Source organism: Gadus morhua, chromosome 10 (genome assembly GCF_902167405.1).
Source record: "Gadus morhua chromosome 10, gadMor3.0, whole genome shotgun sequence".
Classification (NCBI taxonomy): domain Eukaryota; kingdom Metazoa; phylum Chordata; class Actinopteri; order Gadiformes; family Gadidae; genus Gadus; species Gadus morhua.
In genome coordinates, this window is record NC_044057.1 from 5,541,225 (window position 1) to 5,563,724 (window position 22,500).

At 46.8% G+C, this 22,500-nt stretch overlaps 2 protein-coding genes across 2 annotated transcripts in view; one reads left to right on the plus strand and one right to left on the minus strand.

The window, feature by feature from the left end:
• The window catches only part of myot (myotilin), a 34,486-nt gene extending 24,528 nt beyond the window's left edge, over positions 1 to 9,958 (plus strand). The window contains exons 15-19 of the mRNA XM_030368552.1: positions 49 to 190; positions 2,359 to 2,566; positions 5,277 to 5,442; positions 5,923 to 6,056; positions 8,487 to 9,958. Of these exons, the coding sequence (XP_030224412.1) occupies positions 49 to 190; positions 2,359 to 2,566; positions 5,277 to 5,442; positions 5,923 to 6,056; positions 8,487 to 8,629 (793 nt within the window). The 3' untranslated portion in view covers positions 8,630 to 9,958. The remainder of the gene's footprint in view (positions 1 to 48; positions 191 to 2,358; positions 2,567 to 5,276; positions 5,443 to 5,922; positions 6,057 to 8,486) is intronic.
• A 1,187-nt stretch (positions 9,959 to 11,145) lies between these two features.
• hdac3 (histone deacetylase 3) lies at positions 11,146 to 19,985 on the minus strand. Its single transcript, XM_030368551.1, has 15 exons — positions 19,807 to 19,985; positions 18,371 to 18,453; positions 17,618 to 17,760; positions 17,375 to 17,456; positions 16,882 to 16,938; positions 16,412 to 16,467; positions 16,121 to 16,254; positions 15,769 to 15,849; positions 15,239 to 15,312; positions 14,734 to 14,798; positions 14,280 to 14,369; positions 13,951 to 14,009; positions 13,580 to 13,659; positions 12,959 to 13,116; positions 11,146 to 12,172 (listed from the first exon to the last, which is right to left on the minus strand). The coding sequence occupies exons 1-15, from the start codon at positions 19,859 to 19,861 to the stop codon at positions 12,103 to 12,105; spliced, it is 1,287 nt and encodes a 428-aa protein (XP_030224411.1). The 5' UTR covers positions 19,862 to 19,985; the 3' UTR covers positions 11,146 to 12,102.
• Between the last annotated feature and the right edge of the window lie 2,515 nt (positions 19,986 to 22,500).

Here is a 22,500-nt window from a genome sequence, read left to right on the forward strand (position 1 = left end):
TCTCTCCCTCTCTCTCTCCCCCCCCCCCCCCTCACTGTGTGATTGTAGGGGGAAGCACCACTCGGGGGCGGACGAGCGAGGGGCGGGCGAGGGGTCGGCCATCCAGGAGAAATGCTACCTGCCGCGATTCCTTCAGATCCCCTCCGACCTCACGGTGGAGGAGGGGCGCTTCTGCAGGATCGACTATAAAGTAGGCACAAACACACAGCCACAAAACGCACACGCACGCACCCACACACACACGCACACACACACGCACACACACACACGCACACACATACACACTTCAGTGCAAACAACTGCCGCACTCCAACAGGGCGTGTGTTGGGAGCTAGCAGACTGTGTGTACCATAGGCTCCCCCGCTCATCCTAGTTCACTTTATTGCTCTTGCTCATTTAGCAGCCGCTTTCATTAAATATCCCAGCATGTTAACCTCTAAGGGGCTGCTGTTGTAAAGCAGCAGAAGAAAGCCATCTCTTCCAGTTCATTCCGTCATTACGACTCCACTGACAACCTCTACACAAACCTCTAAGTCCTCCTTTAAAAGGCAATTCATTCCATTCATATAGCGCCTTTCAAGCGCACCAAAGCCCTTTACATAGTGAGGGTGTGTATACGCGTGGGTGGATAGGGACATAGCATTCTGTAGCATCTGAGCTGATCAATCTTCGTTGTACACGGGGAACAGTTTAACCAAGCGATTGTAATTGCTTGCCACTTGGTTCATTGAACATCCTTGCTGTACCCACAGCAATATATCGATGTTTCTTTTTATTCTGACAAATTAACTTATTGGGCCCTATTTTAACGGTCTGAAACGCAAGTGGGAAGCGCAAAGCGCAAGTAGCTTTGTGGGCGGTTCTGCGGCGCTATCGCTATTTTACAGGCGGATAAATGACACTTGCGTCGCGGCGCAAGTGTCAAAAGGGTTGGTCTGAAGCAGCCTAGTTACCCGTAGGTGTGGTTTGGGCGTAACGTCCAACAAACCAATGACAGTGCCAGCTCCCATCCCCTTTAAGAGCCATGAGCGCATTTGAATCGGACGAGTTGATATTTTGACAGCGCGTCTGCAGTCTCCGATGAGACAGATGCACATGAATTTCAAACTGCAAGTGGCTCAGTTTATTGCCAAATAATATGGCCTAATTCACACATGGAATAAGGGGTTTTCTTCCACAACTTCAGAAATACTGAGTCCTCAAATAAATTTCGGCAAACAAAACGTGTATGATATAACATATGATATGCGGTAACTGTGGTTCTATTTAATGATATACGCAATACATTATGAACATTGGTTCTTATCAGTATTGTATGCTATCCTAATATGCATGCGTCCCCGCGGTAGTAGACATTGCCATTGATTGTATTATGCGTTACGTGTTTAGTTTGCGTGTGTTTAAACAGAGCACACACGCGCGCCCGCATTCATTCATTCTTTTTAACACACACTCGCGGTAAAACAATGTTTTTCTCGATCAAATACTCATCAATCCTAAAAGTTATGGGCATGTAGGCCTACACGATGTCTCTGTCAAGAAAATATGTGTTTGCTGTAGGCCTACGGTGTTTGCAGATGCATTGATTTAAAAGTACAACTTATTACCGCTGCATCAGCTGTTCTTTCCCAGATAATTTCCCAAGAATGTGCGGCTAGGTAGATGGGAGAAGCAAAGTGTATGCGCGAGGTGCACAAGCAATCCGTATGCATCGCATGCGCATGTATGCATGCGCCCTTAAAATAGCATCTGAACAACGCGCCACTGACTTTAAAGCAGGTATTTCCTGGTCAGTAGCGCCATGGTATTTAGAAACGGCAAAATACCGTTTGCGCCAGAACACGCCTCCTCCTTCCGCCGAACCGCCCCTTGGGGCACATGATCAATCCTTAATTTACCGGCGAGTGGCGGTGGTGGGAAAAGAACGCTCTGCGCCAGTTGTAAACTAGCGACGACACATGCGCCAGTGACTAAGTCACTTGCGCCGGATGCAAGATAGGGCCCATTGTGTGTAAAGCATCTGCCAAATGCCCTAAATGTAAAAATTATACGATAATACTTTATTTTAAGAGGAAGTCGGAAATTTGTCTTGCATCCCAGCAGCTCCATTTAAATATACATACATTTATCATAACATTACAACAACATACGACAACATTTATGGCCTATCAGCGTGGATTTGATCTGGGATTAAGTGCCTGATACAGTTAGAGGACTGCCTGGATAACAAAAGGGGGCTTCAGTCAAACCTAAAGGTAAATGTAACACCACAACCGGTATGTAGGACCCCGAGGGTGATGCATGGCACACGAGTCCCCTGACCTCTCCCCCCTACCCCTCCACCCCCACCCCCACCAGGTGGGCGGGCTCCCCAGCCCGGACGTGTCCTGGTACCTGGACGGGAAGGCCATCCGGCCGGACGACTACCACAAGATGCTGGTGTGCGAGAAGGGCATGCACTCCTTCATCATCGAGATCGTGACCGTGCACCACGCCGGCGTCTACGAGTGCGTGGCCCGCAACCGCGCCGGGGAGAGCCGCTTCACCATGAGGCTGGACGTCATCGGTGAGCCTGACCCCGCCGCCGCCGCCGCCGCCGCCGCGCGTTGAAACGTTTACATTGAGGGCTTCAGCAGACGCTTTTATACAAAGGGACTTCATACACACGTTCACACAACGACCGCACCGGGGGAGAGAGAGAGAGAAGGGGGGAGAGGAAGTTAGAGAGAGAGGGGGAGAGGGAGAGAGAGAGAGAGAGAGAGAGAGAGAGAGAGAGAGAGAGAGAGAGAGAGAGAGAGAGAGAGAGAGAGAGAGAGAGAGAGAGAGAGCGATCGAGAGAGAGGGAGAGAGAGAGAGAGAGAGAGAGAGAGAGAGAGAGAGAGAGAGAGAGAGAGAGAGAGAGAGAGAGAGAGAGAGAGAGAGAGAGAGAGAGAGAGAGAGAGGGAGGGAGGGAGGGAGGGAGGGAGAGAGGGAGGGAGGGAGGGAGGGAGGGAGGGAGAGAGCGAGAGAGAGAGAGTCAGCCATGCAGGGCAACAGCCAGCTCGTCAGGAGCAGTTAAGGTTAGGGTGTCTTGCTCGGAGACACCTGACACCTGTCCCTTGTTATATGTATATATAACTATTCTATTTATTATAATAATTATGATTCATCTAATCTAATTCATAATTCTAATTCAATATATATATATATTTATTGCTACATATATCAGCCTGATATCGCCAGACTAATTGTTAGTTTGGAACCTCACAGTTCATTTTGGACTTCCACAGGGGTGTTATAAACGGGCGCAGAGCAGAACGCCTCTCCGGGGCTCCTGTAGCTCGCTGCTTATGGTGTTAGAGCCGCCCCTTATTAAATAAACCGTTGTGATTGGCCTGATCCGGGCCAGGACCCCCTCTGAGCGGGGGGGGGGGCAGGGGTCCAGACGCTATGCCAGAGCAGATAAAACACGAGATTGCGGAGCTTTCTGAATCCCATTCTAATTTAGTTTTATGTGTGTTAGATATTTTATCACTTGCTTAACCCTTCTGCTTACGGATACAACCACTGAAAACACATCCTTAATGTGCCGCTTATTAAGTAATTTAAATTTGATTAGTTTGAAGTGAACGTAGTAAAATAGGAAGGAAGCTGTGAGGCAGCTTCAAGGAGCCGCTCAATAAATAGAGTCACAGTTCCTCATCAAGGAGAAGCAGAAGAACCGGGCTCCGGTTCTTCTGTGGTAATCGGGGAGTCGGGAGAATTCCCGGTGGGCCGTTAAAGTCCCGGGGCCGCCGGGCTGATTATCGCGGGCAGAAAATATTGAATTTATAAAAGATCCTTGCTGCGCCGGCGTCCGGCCAGCCTGAGCTGTGCCTCGGCAGGCCGCAGCCTCTCACTCATTGTCTCCACCGTATGAACACAACAGACACACACACAAGCTGTTAAACGACGGAACCACGTCTATTTTTGCAGAGCGTTTTTTGCAATTTGTCAATTTATTTGTGTTGGTTTTGGAGGAACGACAGCTGGGCCAAGTACAGGGTTTCAATGTTGAGTGGCTCGTACATAGTATACACACCCCCACCCGCTCCCTCCAATTGGGGTGGGCCTGTCTGTGTCATCATGTCACTCCCGGGCTGAAAGTGAGTCCCACTCCAGCCCTGGGTTGACGACGTGTGTTCTGCTGGGGGGTCCTGACGGGAGGGGGAGTTTGTTTGGTCTGTCCCCTTTGTTTTTCGTCGGTCCGCTGACCTTTCGGGGTTCTATTTCCGTTCCGCTCAATAGCTCCCCTTTAATCCTGCCCTCGCCCTCCGAGCCCGGGGCCAAAGCTCCCCGAGCGCTGCTAACCAATCCGCTGCTAACCAATCCACTCCTAACCAATCCGCTGCTAACCAATCCACTCCTAACCAATCCACTCCTAACCAAGCCGCAACTATTCCAGCCTCGTCCCTCGCTCCACTTTTCCCCCCGTTTTGTTCAAACCCAAAACACCAGCTTTGGTTTCGGGGCGTCCACTGCTCCCCCCTAAACGCAAATTGGATCCAAACCGATCTCTAACGTGGGGAGTGGAAGACGAGGGCACGGCCCCCTGGGGTGCTTAAAGGACAGAAGGGTTACTGGGAGCTACTGGGAGCCACTGGGATGCTCGGAGAACGTAGGGTTATTCAACGTCACCCTAACGGTGTTTAAATAACCCTGCAGTCCACCTGGTGTCACTCAGTGTCAAGGCCGATATATTCTCTGTTTTAGACGTAAAGCGTAAGCACGTAAGATACATAACCCCCCCTTGCGTGGTAAAATATCCCCCCTTACGTGCTTAAGTGCGTCGCCCAAAATTCCTGACTATGCGACTAAAACACTACGGCCCTACGCAGCTCGCAAAGACTGTGATTGGCCAGCTAACCACATCCTTTCAGGAGTCTCACATTTCCGGTTTTACAGCATAATAGCGCCATTTTTAAAAGGCTGTGACAGAAGCGAATGAAGAATTTTGAAGAAGGAGAAGAAGAAAACACAAGAACGAATTATGATAATTATAAATATAAACAAGCCAGCGATTTCCACTTCCACGCCCACAGATTCGTTCGTTGCTCCCCCTACTGTTCTGGCGGAGAATCCCCTTGCAACACGCGCAACCCTTAAGGAACCTTAAAGGAACCATAAATCAAAACTTGTCTAAAACAAGTCCCTTGTGTAAATTACGTGCTTACGTCTCTGTGTCTAAAACGACCCTAAATCGGCCTTTACTCAACATCACCCTAACTGTTTGATTAACCCGGCCCCCCCCCCCACAGCCCAGGAGCTGCTGCGCCCGCCCACCTTCACACAGAGGATGCAGAACTCGCGGGCCGTGGAGGGCGACACCGTGCGCCTGGAGTGCAAGGTGGACGCCTCGCCTCCGCCCCAGCTCCACTGGAAGAAGGACAAGGACATGCTGCGCATCGACCCCCAACGCATGAGGTGGGTGACCCCCCCCCCCCCCCCCCCCCCTCCCCCCCGCCCCCCCGCCGCCACCTGAGTTCACCTCCCGGTCGTGAGGTGCAGTGAGGTCATGGTGCCGGTCCCTATGGAGCCCTGAGGCGGCTGGGCCTTCTCTGCACAGATAATAATAGCATAACAATCCATTGCATTTATACCGCGCTATTCTGGACCCCCAAAGCGGGTGACATAGCTGACATAGAGGTCAGGGAATAGAACACCTCATCCTGCTCCAGTGTGTAGCGCTGCAGGGCTTAACACCGACCCCAAACTGCCTCTCCCAGTGGAGAGGTGAGGAAGGATGCGATCCAATCAGGGACCAGGGAGGATAAGGGGGGGGGGGGGGCAGGTTGGTTCCAGAGCCAGGGTGGGAGGCTGGGGTTAGCCCTCCCGGCTCTGGGGGTCTTTCACCTGATCCCCTGTCTCCCCCATGTCTCCCCCCTGTCTCCCCCTGTCCCCCAGCCTGTACCAGGACGGCTCAGGCAGGCAGTGCTTGCTCCTGGAGAGGCTGACCAAGGCGGACGCTGGCTGGTACACCCTCTCCGCCATCAACGAGGCGGGCATGTCCACGTGCAATGCCAGGCTGGACGTAAGCAGTGAGTACACACACACACACACACACACACACACACACACACACACACACACACACACACACACACACACACACACACACACACACACACACACACACACTCACACACACACTGCAAGAAACACAAAACTGCGCAAAAAGAGAGAGACAAATTCACGGTTTACTTTTAAGTGATACGATGCATTGTGGGGCATTGTCATTTATTAAAGTAGAGCCTTCCTCCAGTAGGGATATGAATGGTAGGAGTGGTATCAGTAGAGGACTTTTGATCAGTCCTAATATTAACCCTTGATCCTCGATGGTTCAGTGGTCACAGAGGGAGAGAGGGGGAGAGAGAGAGAGAGAGAGAGAGAGAGAGAGAGAGAGAGAGAGAGAGAGAGAGAGAGAGAGAGAGAGAGAGAGAGAGAGAGAGAGAGAGAGAGAGACAGTGACAGGGAGAGAGAGGGGGAGAGAGAGAGATACAAGGAGAGAGGGAGAGAGAGAGAGAGAGAGAGAGAGAGAGAGAGAGAGAGAGAGAGAGAGAGAGAGAGAAGGAGACAGAGTGACAGGGAGAGAGAGGGAGGGAGAGAGAGAGAGAGAGAGAGAGAGAGAGAGAGAGAGAGAGAGAGAGAGACAAGGAGAGAGAGTGACAGGGAGAGAGAGGGAGAGAGAGACACAGCGACACAACATCGACAAGCCCTGCTCTCTCTGCTCCGTTTGAGCTTGCACACTGGTTTCTACGGTGACGGGGGCCACAGAGTCAACAACAGATGGGAGCCAGCGCTCCACACGGCCGAGTGAACGTATGAATCCCTGACCGCGCTGAGCCGCTGCTGCCTGGCGGATCAGGTGGAGGCGATGAGACCCCCTCAATGTAAACACTGAATGACCAGTGAGTCATAGCGACATGGGGGGGGGGGGGGGGGGGGGGCTGCTGATAACAAGATGGCTATCACCTTTCAGCTGATCACGTGATCAGAAGAACAGGAAGGGGGTCCATGTGGCCTCGATGGCGCTGCCATGGACGTGTAACCGGAGCTGGCTAGGCCTTATAATTCTCTGTCTCGCCCCCTCTCTGTTTCTGTCTCTCGGTCTCTGTCACACTGTCTGTTCCTCTCCCTGTCTCTGTCTCTGTCAATCTGTCTGCTTCGCTCTCGCTCTCTCCCTCTCCCTCTCCCTCTCCCTCTCTCTCTCTCTCTCTCTCTCTCTCTCTCTCTCTCTCTCCCCCCTTCTCTCTCTCTCTCTCTCTCTCTCTCTCTCTCTCTCTCTCTCTCTCTCTCTCTCTCTCTCTCTCCCTCTCCCTCTCTCTCTCTCTCTCTCTCTCTCTCTCTCTCTCTCTCCCTCCCTCCCTCCCTCTCTCCCTCTCTCTCTCTCTCTCTCTCTCTCTCTCTCTCTCTCTCTCTCTCTCTCTCTCTCTCTCTCTCTCTCTCTCTCTCTCTCTCTCTCTATCTCTCAGCCACATATGGCTCTCTCTGGAACCAATATCCTGTAAATGTTTGAAAGGATTCCCACCCAGAGAGCAGTGCTTTACACAGGCCGGGCTCAAGGCAGAGAGAGAGAGAGAGAGAGAGCGTGAGAGCGAGCGAGAGAGAGAGAGAGAGAGAGAGAGAGAGAGAGAGAGAGAGAGAGAGAGAGAGAGAGAGACCGCGAGAGAGCGAGAGAGAGAGAGCGAGAAAGAGGAAGGCCCTTATTTTTAGACCCTGGCACCAGAGGAATGTTTGGCTGGAGCTCGTCTCACAGCAGAACCAAGCGGTCACAGTAGGGAGCAACCGTCTCCACCGCGCCTCTCCTGGCCTCTATCTGCAGGGACCTAGTCACCATGGCAACGGCACTGGCAAACACACCGATCCATGATACCCTAGTGCTCACAAAGTGGGCCTGCACTCTACACCCTGCTTCGGTTCAGGCCTAGATGTGACTCACTGTTGTTGGTGGTGGTGATACTGTTAATCCTTCACATTTAGGCTTTTACATTTTAACATCCACTTCTCCTTCTCCCTTGCTCTCTCTCGGTGGTATGGGTTGAGGGTAAATGGACTGCATTTAGTATATAGCGCTTTTCTTACCAAGCGCCACTCAAGGGCGCTTTACAATATTACCCAGCATTCATCCATTCATTCACACATTCACACACCAACGGCGGTGTCAGCCACGCAAGGCGACAGCCAGCTTCTCGTGATCAGTCAGGGTGGAGTATCTAGCTCAGGGACACCTTGACACTCAGCCAGGAGGACTCTGGGATCAAATTAGCAACCATCCGGTTACCAGCCATGCCCGCGTTGTTGGCGACACCCTTCCATGGGATCGGCTCCCTGGATCACAGAGAACAGAACCGCTAGATAGCTACAGGTAGTGCTGCTGCATAATTCTCACATGTGTCTTCCCCTCTCTCTCTCTCTCTCTCTCTCCCTCTCTCTCTCCCTCTCTCTCTCTCGCCTCCTCGCTGCCCTAGCCCGGACGACCCAACCCATGAAGACAGCGCCCCCTGGCTCCAAAACCCTGAAACTGCTCAGCTCCTTGAGTCCCCGGGCCCCGCCCGCTGCGGCCCCCCCGGCCCAACACACCGCGCCGCTGTACGAGAGCGAGGAGCTCTAGGTCCCCAGACCGCCTCGAGGGTCCTCAGAGGGGCTAGCATCCCAGTCAGACACAGAGCTACCTGTTAGTGGGAGGCCCCGGTCTACTGGTTTGTTTCTTTAGATGCTCAGGGTGGGATTCGAAGGAATAAGGTTTTCGTTATGGTGAAGTGCCCTGGATATATTACTGTGTCTATGTCTTGAACTCTTAGCTTCTATTTTTCTGGCTGGTCATGTTTGATACATGTTTTGATGCCGCTATCTGTCCCTGTATTAGTAATCGTTTTATTCTCGTTGAGAAAAAAGGAAGGTGCAACTACCCGTAATCCAACACTGCCGTAGCATCTCAGTCGACCCTCCCTCTGCCTCTGTCTCCACCCTGCACTTTAGTCCTGGTTCTCTGCCTTTCTCTCCCTCCATTTGTGTTTCTCTCTCAGTTCTACTGCCCTTGTCAGTGCTTGACTCTAATGATAATACTGTCAAGCGGTGCGTTAACTTGTGTTTGAACTACAGCTGCTGCTGTGGTTCCTTGAGGAGGGAGAGCTGAATTCACAGTGGCATCACAGAAATTGAATTAAGTAATAATAAGAACATATTTTCCTCAAACGGTGAAAGAAAAACCCTTTCATTAGGCTCCCAGGAAAGGCTGTTAGTTCCAGTATGCATGCTGCCTAATACTCCACATCGGTTTGATTCAGGATCCTCATAGTGTGTGCAAACTGGAACTGAAACAGCAAGTGAAAAGGTTATTTATTTGCAGTCTAAGTGACAACTGCATTGGGACATAACTGTGAGATCCAGGTCTGGAAATGGCTAGGATGAATGAAGAAGCTTTTACTCATTGAACTGTGGTGCAAAAATCTAGTCCTCTACTAGTGAGAATATGAAAACGGAGGGAAGGTCAAAGGTCAAACAGGTTTAGACTTGCCAAACTCTAACCAGCTTCAATCCAAGCTTGAGACTGAAGGGGTGTCAGAAGCTGTTTTATTAAGCCGAAGCCAAACTCCCCATGAGCCTCAGAGTGTATTTATTATTAGCTTTATGTGTGAGTGCATTCATGTTAACCAGCATTGCTAGTTCCAGTTGTTAAAGCCAGTTGGTGAACAAAAACAGAAAAGGTGCCACCTGGTTTTCTCTATAAAATGTTCATGAGAATATACTTGTACGGTTCAACAAATTATGTTTTTTCAAAAGGCATTTGGGAACATGGGCCTTGGGTTTGGTTGTGAGAGGTTGATTTTCTTCAGATAGTATTGTGTGTATCCTCCTAATGTATTGTTTGTTGTGTAACAGGTTGATATTCCACTGGATGAATAAGGAATAAAGTCCTTTATGACCTCAGGTCCATCAATGCGTCTCTCTTTCTAAACCTCCACATGCAGGACTCGTGGGTATTGTGTGGGAGGAAGGTCACAATGTGTGGCAGAGAGGAGGCATTCCTGAATATATTGCACTTGAATATATGTGCTTCCTGGGCTTGTGATATAAAGGCAGCCAAGTCCTCCATTTTGCAAGTTTGACACTAAGTGACTCACTTTTCTTGCTGGTCCTTGAGGATGCGTGTAAACTCTGACACTGACAGGGTTATTGTCCTGTGATTCATGAAGGCAAAGAGAAGCTCGCGACCATCCCAGAGGAGACATAGAATAAGGGTCGATTTGGAAGGGTGTCATCCGCTTGGTTACATACAGAAAAGGTGTGTGTGTGTGTGTGTGTGTGTGTGTGTGTGTGTGTGTGTGTGTGTGTGTGTGTGTGTGTGTGTGTGTCTTGTAAGTTGTACATTATACCACCAATACCTCGATGACCAGAACTGAGATTGTTGTGTAGTTAAATAAAAGCTAGTGTAAATGTGTTTTAAAACAGATATGGGTACTCAAGTTTATATATAGACATTTTGGCAACCCGGCAGAGTGAGCGAATCACCTCCTCCCAAACAGGGCACAACATAGCTGGCAAAAAAACAAAAAGGCATGTTAAATCCTAAATTAAAAAAAGTCTCATACAGAAAACAATACAATAAAGAAAAAACCTGGGAGGAATCATAGGTCCTATCCCCCGTGGGTGGAATCCCGTCACCCACGAGGACCGGTCTCTCCGTACAGGAACCCCAGGGCTGGGGAGCCCCAAATGAGTGGAGAAGCGGGGCTATTCATGCCTTGCTTCTCCACCTGTTCCTCAGGTGCTCTGCATGTCCTTAATTGGCCCGGGCCGGGTTGCCACAACATCCAAAATGCCATTTCACACAACATAGTTACACTAGCAACAATTGTGGAAAGGAAAATCGATCAAAAGCTCAAGAGTTCTTTAATAAACACTAAGGTGACTATCCATAAGCAATACAGTACTGCTATTGTCAAGCAAAATGTCATCTTTCTGTGTGCACTTGTACTCTGACCTATGTTTAAGCTGAAGCTTACTCTTGCAGGCTTGTGTCGCACAGCGTTTATGTTTGTTCCCAAAACCACCTAAGGCAATAAAATGAAAAATAAATAACATATATAATGCATGCATAATGTGTAAAGCAAGGGGAATCAATCATTCAAGGATTATATTTTTTTTATTAAAAGCATCAATGTATAAAAAACAAAAACAACACATTTAACCTGCAGGACTAAAAATCCACCAGGCCTGTGGAGTTCAGACGATAGAAAAAGACTTTCCACTGTGGCCACCGTCCTGCTTCACTGTTGGCTTGGGCCCGGAATAAAGTCCAGTTAGTAACCACATGAACCACAGCTAAGTAGCACATTGACCCCTCCCAGCCCAACAGCCACGCCCCCAGCCACGGGGGCGATGCAGCCAGGGCTGGGGGAAGGGCTCGAATGAAAATATATCTTGTTGCTCATTTCCTAATTGTCTAATTTGGGAAAGATACAGACCTGCCAACACAAATTCCAGCGTCTACAATAAGCCCACAACAACAAGATCCATTTAGGACGCGAACGCTTTAACCAAGGTCTGGAAGGAATCACCCTTACACCTCAGTGGCAGCAGGGTGCCGGACAAAACATCCTTACAATGTGTGTGACGATGAAAACAATACAATACACAACGTGGGTCGCTGGTGGTGAACCCTGACCGGTTCAATTGGGCCCCTATTTTGACCCCCAGAGGTCATGTGGACTGAATCACATGAGGGCGTGTCCTAACCATGGACACGCCCACAGGGGATGACCCAAGGGCAAGAGCTTTAGAGGTATCTCGGAAATGGGCCATATTTACTTAGTGGCCATCTTGGCTCGATTCTGGTTCTAAACCCTATCTGGGTGATCGTGGATCTGCCCTCTATTCCCCAAGATAGCGTTCAGAACCAAGATGGCCTCTAGGTGAACGGGGCCGATGGCGGGTCCACATGGCGTCTGACGGTACGCCAGGGGCCCTCGCAGAGGGTGCGTCTTCGGGGGTTGTGGTAGGAGGAGGAGGAGGATGGATGGATTGAGCGAGGGAGCGAGTGGGGGAGGTGGAAGAGGTGGACGGGTGTCCGTCTGTCCCGGGTCAGATCTCCACGTCGCTCTCTTTGTCGTTGTCGTGGTCGCCGTCGTAGAACTCGCCGGCAGCCTCGGGTCTGGGGGTCACAGGGCGAGGGGGGGGGGGGGGGGGGGATGAGGGGGGATGTGAGGACACAGCTGGGACCTCTGGACATTTCTCAACTGACTGCAATGAATCTCTAACGATACCAGAACATTAATTAACTTTTAACGCTCTTCGAGATTATGTTTTGAATCTCCAGGTCTGAAATAGACTTCAGCCCTTTAGGAAGTAGGGATTTTTATTTGATTATTATCCAATATTATATTATTCGTTTAAAAACATGATATTAAGCATTTCGCTTATGGCATTTGGTGTATTGCAGCGCTTACAATGCGCACAATATCATTTTCAGACCATGACTGGCCTCATTTACTCTTTTTAAGATGTTCACAAAACGTTGTGCTAAGGTAAGGAACATCTCGCCTAACCCGATCCATAAAGGAACTTGCCTTTATAACTGGCTTTCTGCCTGATGTTTATCGCACCGTACACAGGCCTATGTTAAAATGAGGCTGGACCAGTCGCCTTCACCTTTGTCTTAATTATTCCACGCGTATAATAGTTCAGTATAATATAGTAGTATAGTGTAGTACAGTATAATATAGTATAGTATAGTGTAGTACAGTATAATATAGTATAGTATAGTACATTGTAGTATAGTATAGTGTAGTACAGTATAGTGTAGTCTAGTATAGTACATTGTAGTATAGTATAGTTTAGTACAGTATAATATAGTATAGTGTAGTCTAGTCTAGTACATTGTAGTGTAGTATAGTGTAGTACAGTATAATACAGTACAGTACAGCGTAGGTGTGTGTACCTGCTGTAGCCGTCCTCGGCCCCCCTCTCGTCGGGGTCGGGCTCGTCCGTGCGGTCGTAGCTCAGCAGGTCGTTGGGGACGTCGTGGATCTGCACGCTGGGGGCGTGGTTCAGCATCTTCAGGTTCTCAAACACCGTCTGCCGGATCTGCTCCAGGTACTGGGGGGGGGCGAGCGCACACACACACACACACACACACACACGCACACAGACACAGACACACACGCACACACACTGTCATTTGTGTGTTCTATAGGCTTAATGCATATTTTGCGTTACCATTTGTCTTGTAACACAATTGCAGATCGAAAGTCTAAACACTAACATTTCAATAGCCTCCTTTGAATGTTCTACACATCTCTAGCTAGACCTGGACTCCTTTTCCCAACAGGCCGGGGCCGGAGGGAGCTTCACCACTCAAGACATTTGTTTTATACAGGGGATGGGTTAACCTAGTGATTGTTAGTGCTTTGCACTTGTTTCTATGAACATCCTTACTGTACTGACACCGATATAATGGTGTTTCTGACAGCAACCACACAGGGTCGTTGAGTTTGAGAACAAGGCCGTGTGTCTGGTTTAAAAGGGTTATCCCGGGGTGAAAGGGTGTCGTCGTGGTTACCTGTCTGGTGTTCTGGTTCTCTATCCTGGTGCTGACGTCTGGGTGAAGGGTGAAGTCGGGAGCAAAGTACTCAAAGTACTCTGGTGGAGAGAAGGGTTGAAGTATAAAAGGCATGACATGAGTTTGGTAGAGGTATGAGGAGACATCACCGTGACAACTAAGGTATTTTTAAAAAAACAACCTTTTTTTTTTATTATACAATAAACTATATACCAAAAAAGTGAGTTATGCAAATATATTAGCAATGGATAATTTTCATTCTCCGCCCCCGCCCCGTAGTTGGTTGGTAGACTATCGTCATTGGTCGGCTGCGTTTGATGGGAGGGGCTTAGCGATAGGTCCATTGGACCCGACAGGAAGGGTTCTCTCACCGCTATAAGGCAGCTCATCACTGATGGGCTCATCGACCAGCAGCGACGTCTCGTAGGTCCTGGAAGGCGCCAGAACAACCCGTAAGAAATCTCCCCGCTTGATTGCTGGACATTAGGTTATGTGTGTGTGTGCGCCTGTGTGCGTGTGTGTGCGTGGTCATGGGCTGATTGATTGATTGATGGATGGATTTTATTTGACTACTTTTGAAACAGCACTCTGTGTCATACATTAAAATACATAAATAGTCAGGGATGACATAATAAAAAATAAAAACATCTAATAATATAAAAATAAAGACTTATTTCCGTAGTGGTCCCTGAGTACCCACCAACAGCGCGCTACGTTCCTGACGGTGTAGCCCCCGCCACCCAGCACCAACAGAGGAATGCCAAAGCTCTTCACAAACTCCACACACTCCCTGTTGAACATACACACACGTATGGGTTAACTTAGACACACGTATGGTTTAACTCACACACACACTCATGGTTTAACTCACACACACTTATGGGGTTAACGTTCGTCATGAGAGCATGCTGAATTATTGGCTTCATGGAATTTAATATAGCCGGAAGATTGGTAGTTTGACCCCCGGCTCCTTGTACCCGACGAGCTGGCTGTCGCCCTGCATGTTGACTCTCGGCCATCGCTGTGTCATTGTGTATTAATGGTTGTAAGTCACTTTGTATAAAAGCGTCTGCTAAATGTACATGTTATAGACACATTATGAGGTGTTTGAGTTTGAGGGAGGTCTGTGTGATCAGGTGAAGGCGACATCTTACCCGTGTCCTCGTATACTGAGGTTGAAGCAGCCCAGTCGATCACAGCCCAGAGAATCGGCTCCACACTGGAAGAAAGAGGTGACACAGCATTCGTTTACTCGAGGAATTAATAATTAATTCATAATATCCCTTACTATTAATCCCCCAAAAAGAAAAGATAGACGGTTTCTTTACAGGAACCGCCTAAAAATTCTAGGCCTACAAAGTCCAGATCAAAATGAATTTGAAAATATGGTTTTCGAGCTGCCATGATGAATACATGTTATCACGTAAAGCTATTTTCACAAAAATGTGGACAAGCAGGGCATTGAAGAAGCCCCAAAGCAGGACCCTCCACAAGAGCCACGTGGTGAACAGAGCCTTAGAACGAGACCAGACACCGTCACTGTAAGTCCATCCATCCCCTTGCACTCTGCATGGTGGGCCACTACGGCCTCAGTGGTCATCAGTGAACACCCCATGAAGGTAAACAAAAGCAGCGTTTGAGTTTGGTATTGAGACTAACCTGCAGAACTATGCATGTGGGCTGGTAGAAATCGACAACCTGCTTGATGACCGGCTGGAATAGTTGTCTGTAGCCTAGTGGACAAACATACACATGACAGATATAGAGTCACGCACTCAAATGAAGAGAAAGGCATTATAAATCAGGGTTAAGTTAAATCCAATCCAATTCTATCGGACAACAGCTATAAGGTAACACCACTGAAGAGGTCAGACCTGCCACTTTTCAAATCCTTCCTAAAAGCTCATTCATATTCTATTGCATTTACCTCCATGTAGGTTATATTATTGTCTACCGTGTCCTTTTTTGTGCGTTTAATTGTTTTTATTTTTTTGTTTGTTTTATAACTAGATAGTTGAAATGTATGGCACTTTGGTCAACTGTTGTTGTTTTCAATGAATGGGCTCTAAAATGAACTTGAACTTGAGCTATACTATCTGGTTGTAGTAACAGAAGGTGCTGGATGCAGTGGTTTGGAGGGAAAGTGAAAGTGAAAGTGAAAGCCCAGCAGCTCAAGGTTGGGGACTCACTCTGGTCGTCGATGCCGTCTCGGAGGGGGACGTTGAGGCAATAGTAGCGTCCGCTTTCGGCGCCCACTTCGTACATGTCACCTGATCAACCGCATGATGCAACACACATTAATACACACTCAACACCACAGGCAAATTTTCAAATAAACATCAGGAAGATCTTTTCTTTATTTAATGAGAATCTGAAAAAAATAAAGAAGATAATACATGTTTTGGAATATTTAACAAAAGATTCTTAATCAATCCGTAACATATTCAAGGTTCGCCCAAAGTTCAATAGCAATGTTGTGATAATTAAAAAAAAAAAATTAAACAGGAATTAATTCGGTAATATCTGAGGGCGGGAACATACCTGTGCCAGGGAAGAAGTAGTTCCCGTACTTGTGGAAGGACACGGTCATGACGCGGTCGGTCAGGTAGAAGGCTTCCTGTACTCCGTCGCCATGGTGAATGTCGATGTCTATGTAGAGCACCCTAGGGTGGTACCTACAACACATGCAGACAGACACAATGTTAGAACCCCCACACTTAAATAAAACCATTATATTACACATTGGCCGTTCTCACTTAATGACCTTAAACATATCTGCATCAACACACACACAAAAGAGGGCAACATTTCCTCAACCACACGCCCACGTACTTGAGTAGCTCCAGGATGCTGATGACGATATCGTTGACGTAGCAAAACCCTGAAGCCTGAAATTAGAAACGGGGAGATTTGGATACCTTGATGCGGCAAAGCTCCTGGCAGGTTGATATGACTATCACACCTTCACAGTTCATATGAATATACACTTTAAAACAATCTATAAAAAAGACACAATGGTAAACATCCCTATGAGCGTCTGCTGCTCAACCATTTCTCTAAGGCTGTTTAAAACTGAAAAGAGAAACAATTGTCTTCATACTAGCAGGTAACCCGTTCCTTGAAAACGCGGCTGAATGTAAAAATAGCCCTTTCCCACGCAACATCTAAATCTGAACACCAGATCAGTGGCACTTCTCCTTGTGGAGTAGATATGTGGGTTTAGTATCCTTGAAAAATAATAGCATAAATATTTAGGTACCATGTTTTTAATATTCAGAATAAAGGTCAGAGTGAGGACTTACCTCAAACTTCTTAGCATGATGCAGCCCCCCGGCCCAGTTGATGGCAATGTCACAGATCTGAAGAAAGGCGAGACAAGAACACATCGTGAACACGTACTCCGGAAGCCTTATTGTGATTTGGATTGGATTTGCAGAATGGATGGAGAAATGGCCCTGAACTGTTTCGCTTGACTTCCACGGCGGACCATGGAAATATCTGAACACATGATCCACTTTGGAGCTCTGACGATGGAGGAATGCTCTCCAATATCCCAGACTTCAATATCTGCCACAGGTCTGATTTGGTCAAGCAAGCAATTTAATTTGTTGTTTGCCTAATAAGGATTGTATGCGTTGAATGTCAACACATGGAAGTGTCTTTGTATAGATGTGTCTGCTAAATTAATATATGAGAGGTTGAGTTTGCTCAACTCAAGCATTGCGAGCTGTAGAAGTCATTCAGGGAGATGGAAAGATGATTTCTGTTTTTCTGGGTGGTCGAGGGGAGGTTTACCTTGTGGTTGAGCTGCGTAGCTCCTTGTAATGATGCTCCAGTGTATCTGGAACAGAACTCAAAGAGGCCTGGAAACACAGGACTAAACACACACACACACACACACAAATGTGAAGTGTGTCTTTTGACAATTTACAAACCACTTGTAGGCACCTTTGAATTGCAAATGAATTAAAAAAAAAAAAGGCAAATCATGAATAAAAAATGAAGGTTAAATGTTGAGAGTGAAGGGAGCGAGCGTACCAGTCGTCACCGACGTTGAAGGTGTTCAGGCTCTTGGTGAAGCCCTGCATGTTGTTGGGGCTGACCTTCTGCAGGAAGTCAATGTAGTCCTCTGAGTGGAAGCGGCACATGTCGTGTTGAGAGGCCTTGTAGGGCTTGAACACCTGGGAACCGAGACGGAATGAATGACCGCATCTGTCCGACTGTTACCCACTATAACAACACAATTACTCACCCCTTGAAGCCACAATTATAAGAAGTTATTAACTATCTGTGTGTGAGATTTAACTATTATGCAATGCAACAATATCTGCTTTAATTAATTTTAGCCTGACTTTTTTTAAGAAGTCACTTTTCTTGATCAAAGCACCACCTTTGGCAAAAGCACCATCATCATCTTCATACGTCCAAGTGGACACATGAATGCTGTGTATTGTATATGTCTGTCAATATGGTCCCGCAGTTGACCAAGACAGGCCCCACTAATGTGTTGACCATAACGATTCACTGAGCTGTGTGTGACAGCGCTTTGACTCCTGATTTGTAATAATAATAAAATACAATTAATAAATCAGCAGTGCTAAACAACATTGTCAAAATAACCACTGAAACAAGAAAAGTCAAAGAACTTGTGAAATTTTAACTTTTAAAACATTCAAAACTCAAGATTATAGAAGATGGAAGATATTTTTGGACGACGTAGTTAAGGAGTCAGGCGTGTGTTGCTCAGGCGGGGCTGCCTAAGCTGTAAAGTGCTGTGGGAAACCTGCTCACCATCATCTTCTTGTAGAGGCCGTAGTGCAGCACCAGGCTGTGGGTCAGGGACAGGCGGTGGGGCTTCATAGGGTGGCCAGCACCTAGCAGGGCCACAGGGTTCACAGTTAACAGCTCAGTGCATGGACCCAACCCGAATAGGGACACAACCAGAGCTTGTCCATACACCTCTGTTACTATAATCATTGTTAGGAGGTTGGTAGATAGAAAGATCAGGATGGCCACAGGGACAGAACTCAGAGCTTCTCAAAGGAAAACTGTAGCTCCCAGACAACCAAAGGAGAAACAATAGATCCTACAGAGCTGGGAAACTAGGTGGGTGCACTTAAACAACTAACCCATCAACACAGTCGTATAATCAGAATCAGAAACCTTTATTGATCCCCGGGGGGAAATTGTTTCGTTCCAGGGGCTCCGTACAAATAGAAATTACAAGCATAGAAGATAAGATTATCAATAGAAAAGAATAAATGAAGTACAATAAAATAAAAGTAAGACTAAAGTAAGAAGTGGACATCTCTTAGTTAAAGTGGACATCTCTTAGTGGGTTCTATTCACAAATTCACAATACAATAGTTACATTCTGTTTTATGTGCAAATAGCAATGAAAATGAAGAGTGAATGAATAAGTTATAGTTTGTTTATTTTAAATAGTCATTTGTCAGATTATCAGAGGGAGGAGTTATAGAGTTTAATGGCCACAGGCGGGAATGACTTCCTGTGGCGCTCAGTGGTGCATTTAGGAGTATATTAAGAATATTAAGTATGTTGAAGCATCAATCTAATTATTCCCATGGAAAGGGATAGTCCCTGCCATAAAGAGCGGGACAATTTATTTTTAGAGACCAAATTTACACAAAAAAAACTCGATATTATCATACTGCTTACCATCCAGAAGATATTGTTTCAGAAATGAACAACAAACGTAACATTATTACCTCACTGTTCTCGGAATATGACTGAAATGCTACATTTTTTCAGGTTATAACATGTAACAAACACAATAATAATTCTATAACATATACAAATAATAACACCCGGATTGTGAATGTAGCTCGCTCTCCTCTACCAGAACGGAAACTGGATTTTTAAAAATATTTTTTAATATGTAAAAAAAACAGCAAGAAATGACGTCATACCGTCAAATGTATATTCGGTCACTGTTACGAAATACTATCCGGACGCTGATATGAATAAATCATCAATGCTTATTGCATACATTACAATGGTCTAGGCAGGGAATGAGCGATATTTGAAACTCAAACGTGAAGGTTTATCAACATTTGGAAAGAATGCACCATTATACACACCACATAATGGCTCATTGGTAAAGTAAGTAGAGTGACATCGTGAAGAATCGCAGAAAATGTTGAACATCCCCAATGAATGCACAGATCACACACATCATCTTATATCTGCAGTACACGATCACTCACCATAGTGGAAGTTACCGACGTCCGGGTCGTAGAAATAAGCTGTGCGGTTCGACATTTTTAAACGACTCCTTTGATGTTATTATTTTAGTTAATGTGTACAGTTTCTGCAGCTCAGAATACCTCAGTTCATTTAGCAAGGAGCCGCCATTGTAAACACCAAATACGTCATCGGAAGGCGACGGCGCTACGGGGGCGCTCAGAGAAGACGTCTGCAGAAGGGGGCGGCGCTTCAGGGAAGCCAACGGGAGAAAGTGTAAACACACAATAATAATCTGTGTGTGTGTGTGTGTGTGTGTGTGTGTGTGTGCGTGCCTGCCTGCCTGCCTGCCTGCCTGCCTGCCTGCCTGCCTGCCTGCCTGCGTGCGTGCGTGCGTGCCTGCGTGCGTGTGTGTGATTTATGCCGTAAGCTGTTATTATATTCACTTTCATTGATTTATGCTTCATTGATTTTACATTAAACCACTCTGGTTAAAATGTAATTTGACTGATAGTCGTTACACTGATATTTGTGTGCCGCAATTGCTCTATTGATGCAAAATATTCTATAAGTATAAGTATCAACTTTAGACACAAATTTTTGACATGAGAGTCTTTTTTTTAAGGTTATTATTGGTGGCATTTATTCTGGCAGATATTCACACATTGGATGAATATCAAAACAAAAGTTCTCTCACTATGCTCAGTGAGCTCACATGAACTAAGTCAGTCTGTACGTTGTCTGCCCTCACCCCTCCCTCACCCCCACCCTCACCAGGATCCTGTGCTTCTCTGTCCTCTGGCTGGTTGGCAGCGCTGCTGTGGGCTGATACATATGGATGACTTCATCCATATGAGAGAGAGAGAGAGAGAGAGAGAGAGAGAGAGAGAGAGAGAGAGAGAGAGAGAGAGAGAGAGAGAGAGAGAGAGAGAGAGAGGGAGGGAGAGGGGGAAGATAGGGGGAATAGAGAGAAAGAGTGAGAGAGAAGGAGGAGAGAGGGAGAGACTGAAAGAGAGAGAGGGAGGGGGGAGAGAGAAAGAGAGCATGAATGACAGCTCTGACACAGAGCTGAAAGTCAGATGAGTCCTGCTCCATTTCCTCACACGGTACCACAGTGTCTTCGAACAGGAATTTATTCCCAAACACACCCAGTGAGCCATACCCTGCTCACCAAAGGCAACGCTTCAATCCCATTATGCATGTTACCCAGAAGTACGTGCACAAGCACAACCTACTTCAGAGTGGTAGATTGCCACTTGAAGACAGCTTGAGGCAAATAACATACCCTGCATAGCTATGACTCTGTGTGTGTATTTGTGTGTGTGTGTGTGTGTGTGTGTGTGTGTGTGTGTGTGTGTGTGTGTGTGTGTGTGTGTGTGTGTGTGTGTGTGTGTGTGTGTGTGTGTGTGTGTGTTTGTTTCTGTACCATACCATATGTGTTTTGGCCCCGGGGTCCAGCAAGGTTTGTTCTGATTTGTCTGTGCCCGTCTGATGAAGCAAACTCCCAATCACATCTCCTGCCATCACAAACACATGCACACATTACCCCCCCCCCCACCCCCTCCATCGTCACACGGTCACGTCTCTTTCTCATCTGCTCCACCCGGGGTCTCTCTCTGTTATACAGAAGAACACAGGGAGCTGTTTCAAGAAGGTTTCGTATGATATATCAACATTAGGCAGCTCTGAGCATTACTAACATATCTATACAAGCATACTTGTCAGAACAACACACAAACGCGCATACTCATACACAGACAAACACACACTTACACACACACACACACATACACGTGTACACACTCTTGTACACACGCACACATATATACTCGCTCATACATACTCACACACACACACGTGCACACACACACACACACACACACAAACATACTCTCACACACACATATTGTGTGTATCATCATCTTTTCTGTTCTGCTGAAGTCATTTCCGATTAAATTATTTGTAACCTACTGGCATGTCCACTTAATGATACCTACTCTACCTAGAAATATTTATCCAAAGTCATTCAGAGGTGAGGCTCAGAAAAACCAAAGCAACATTCTACCAAACAACCATCAAATACTACCAAAGTTTCAAAAAAAGTTTGGGATATCTAAAGAAATCAGTACGGAAGTGGTTGGAGTATACAATATTTTCTTATTTGTATTTTTGGATAGTCAAGCAACCTCAGGATATGTTGCAATTCAAAACAATACCATAACAAAAAGTAGTCAGTTGATAGAAGTGCAGCTCAAGTCAATCCAACACATAAATCTTCCAGAATGTACATGCAGCAGAAACATATGTCTCCAATAAAGCCATACGTGACCACTGAGAAGCATATGGAGTGTTATGTGTACTGTGAAATCATAACAACAAACAAACGCCAAGGAAATGTCATCGTTGGTAGAGGGATATGATTGGTGGGCTCTCTCCGCCAATGTGGTTGTTTATCAAAAACACTCCCAGCTTTACAGCAATGACAACGGTCTTTATTTTGGCTAACGCTAATGTCCAGGATTTTAGCATGAGCAGACGGATATCTTTGACAAGTTGTCAGGTTAACACTGACCATTACATTTTATTTTCTGCTGGAAAGTCTTTAACCTTTAGTCTTTAGCTCCAAGAAATGGCTTGCGTTCCTCCCTGAAATTCCACATGTTTTCCGAGAACCAACGTTCCTTTATTGGGGCCGGGTTATGGTGGAAGGAATGTCA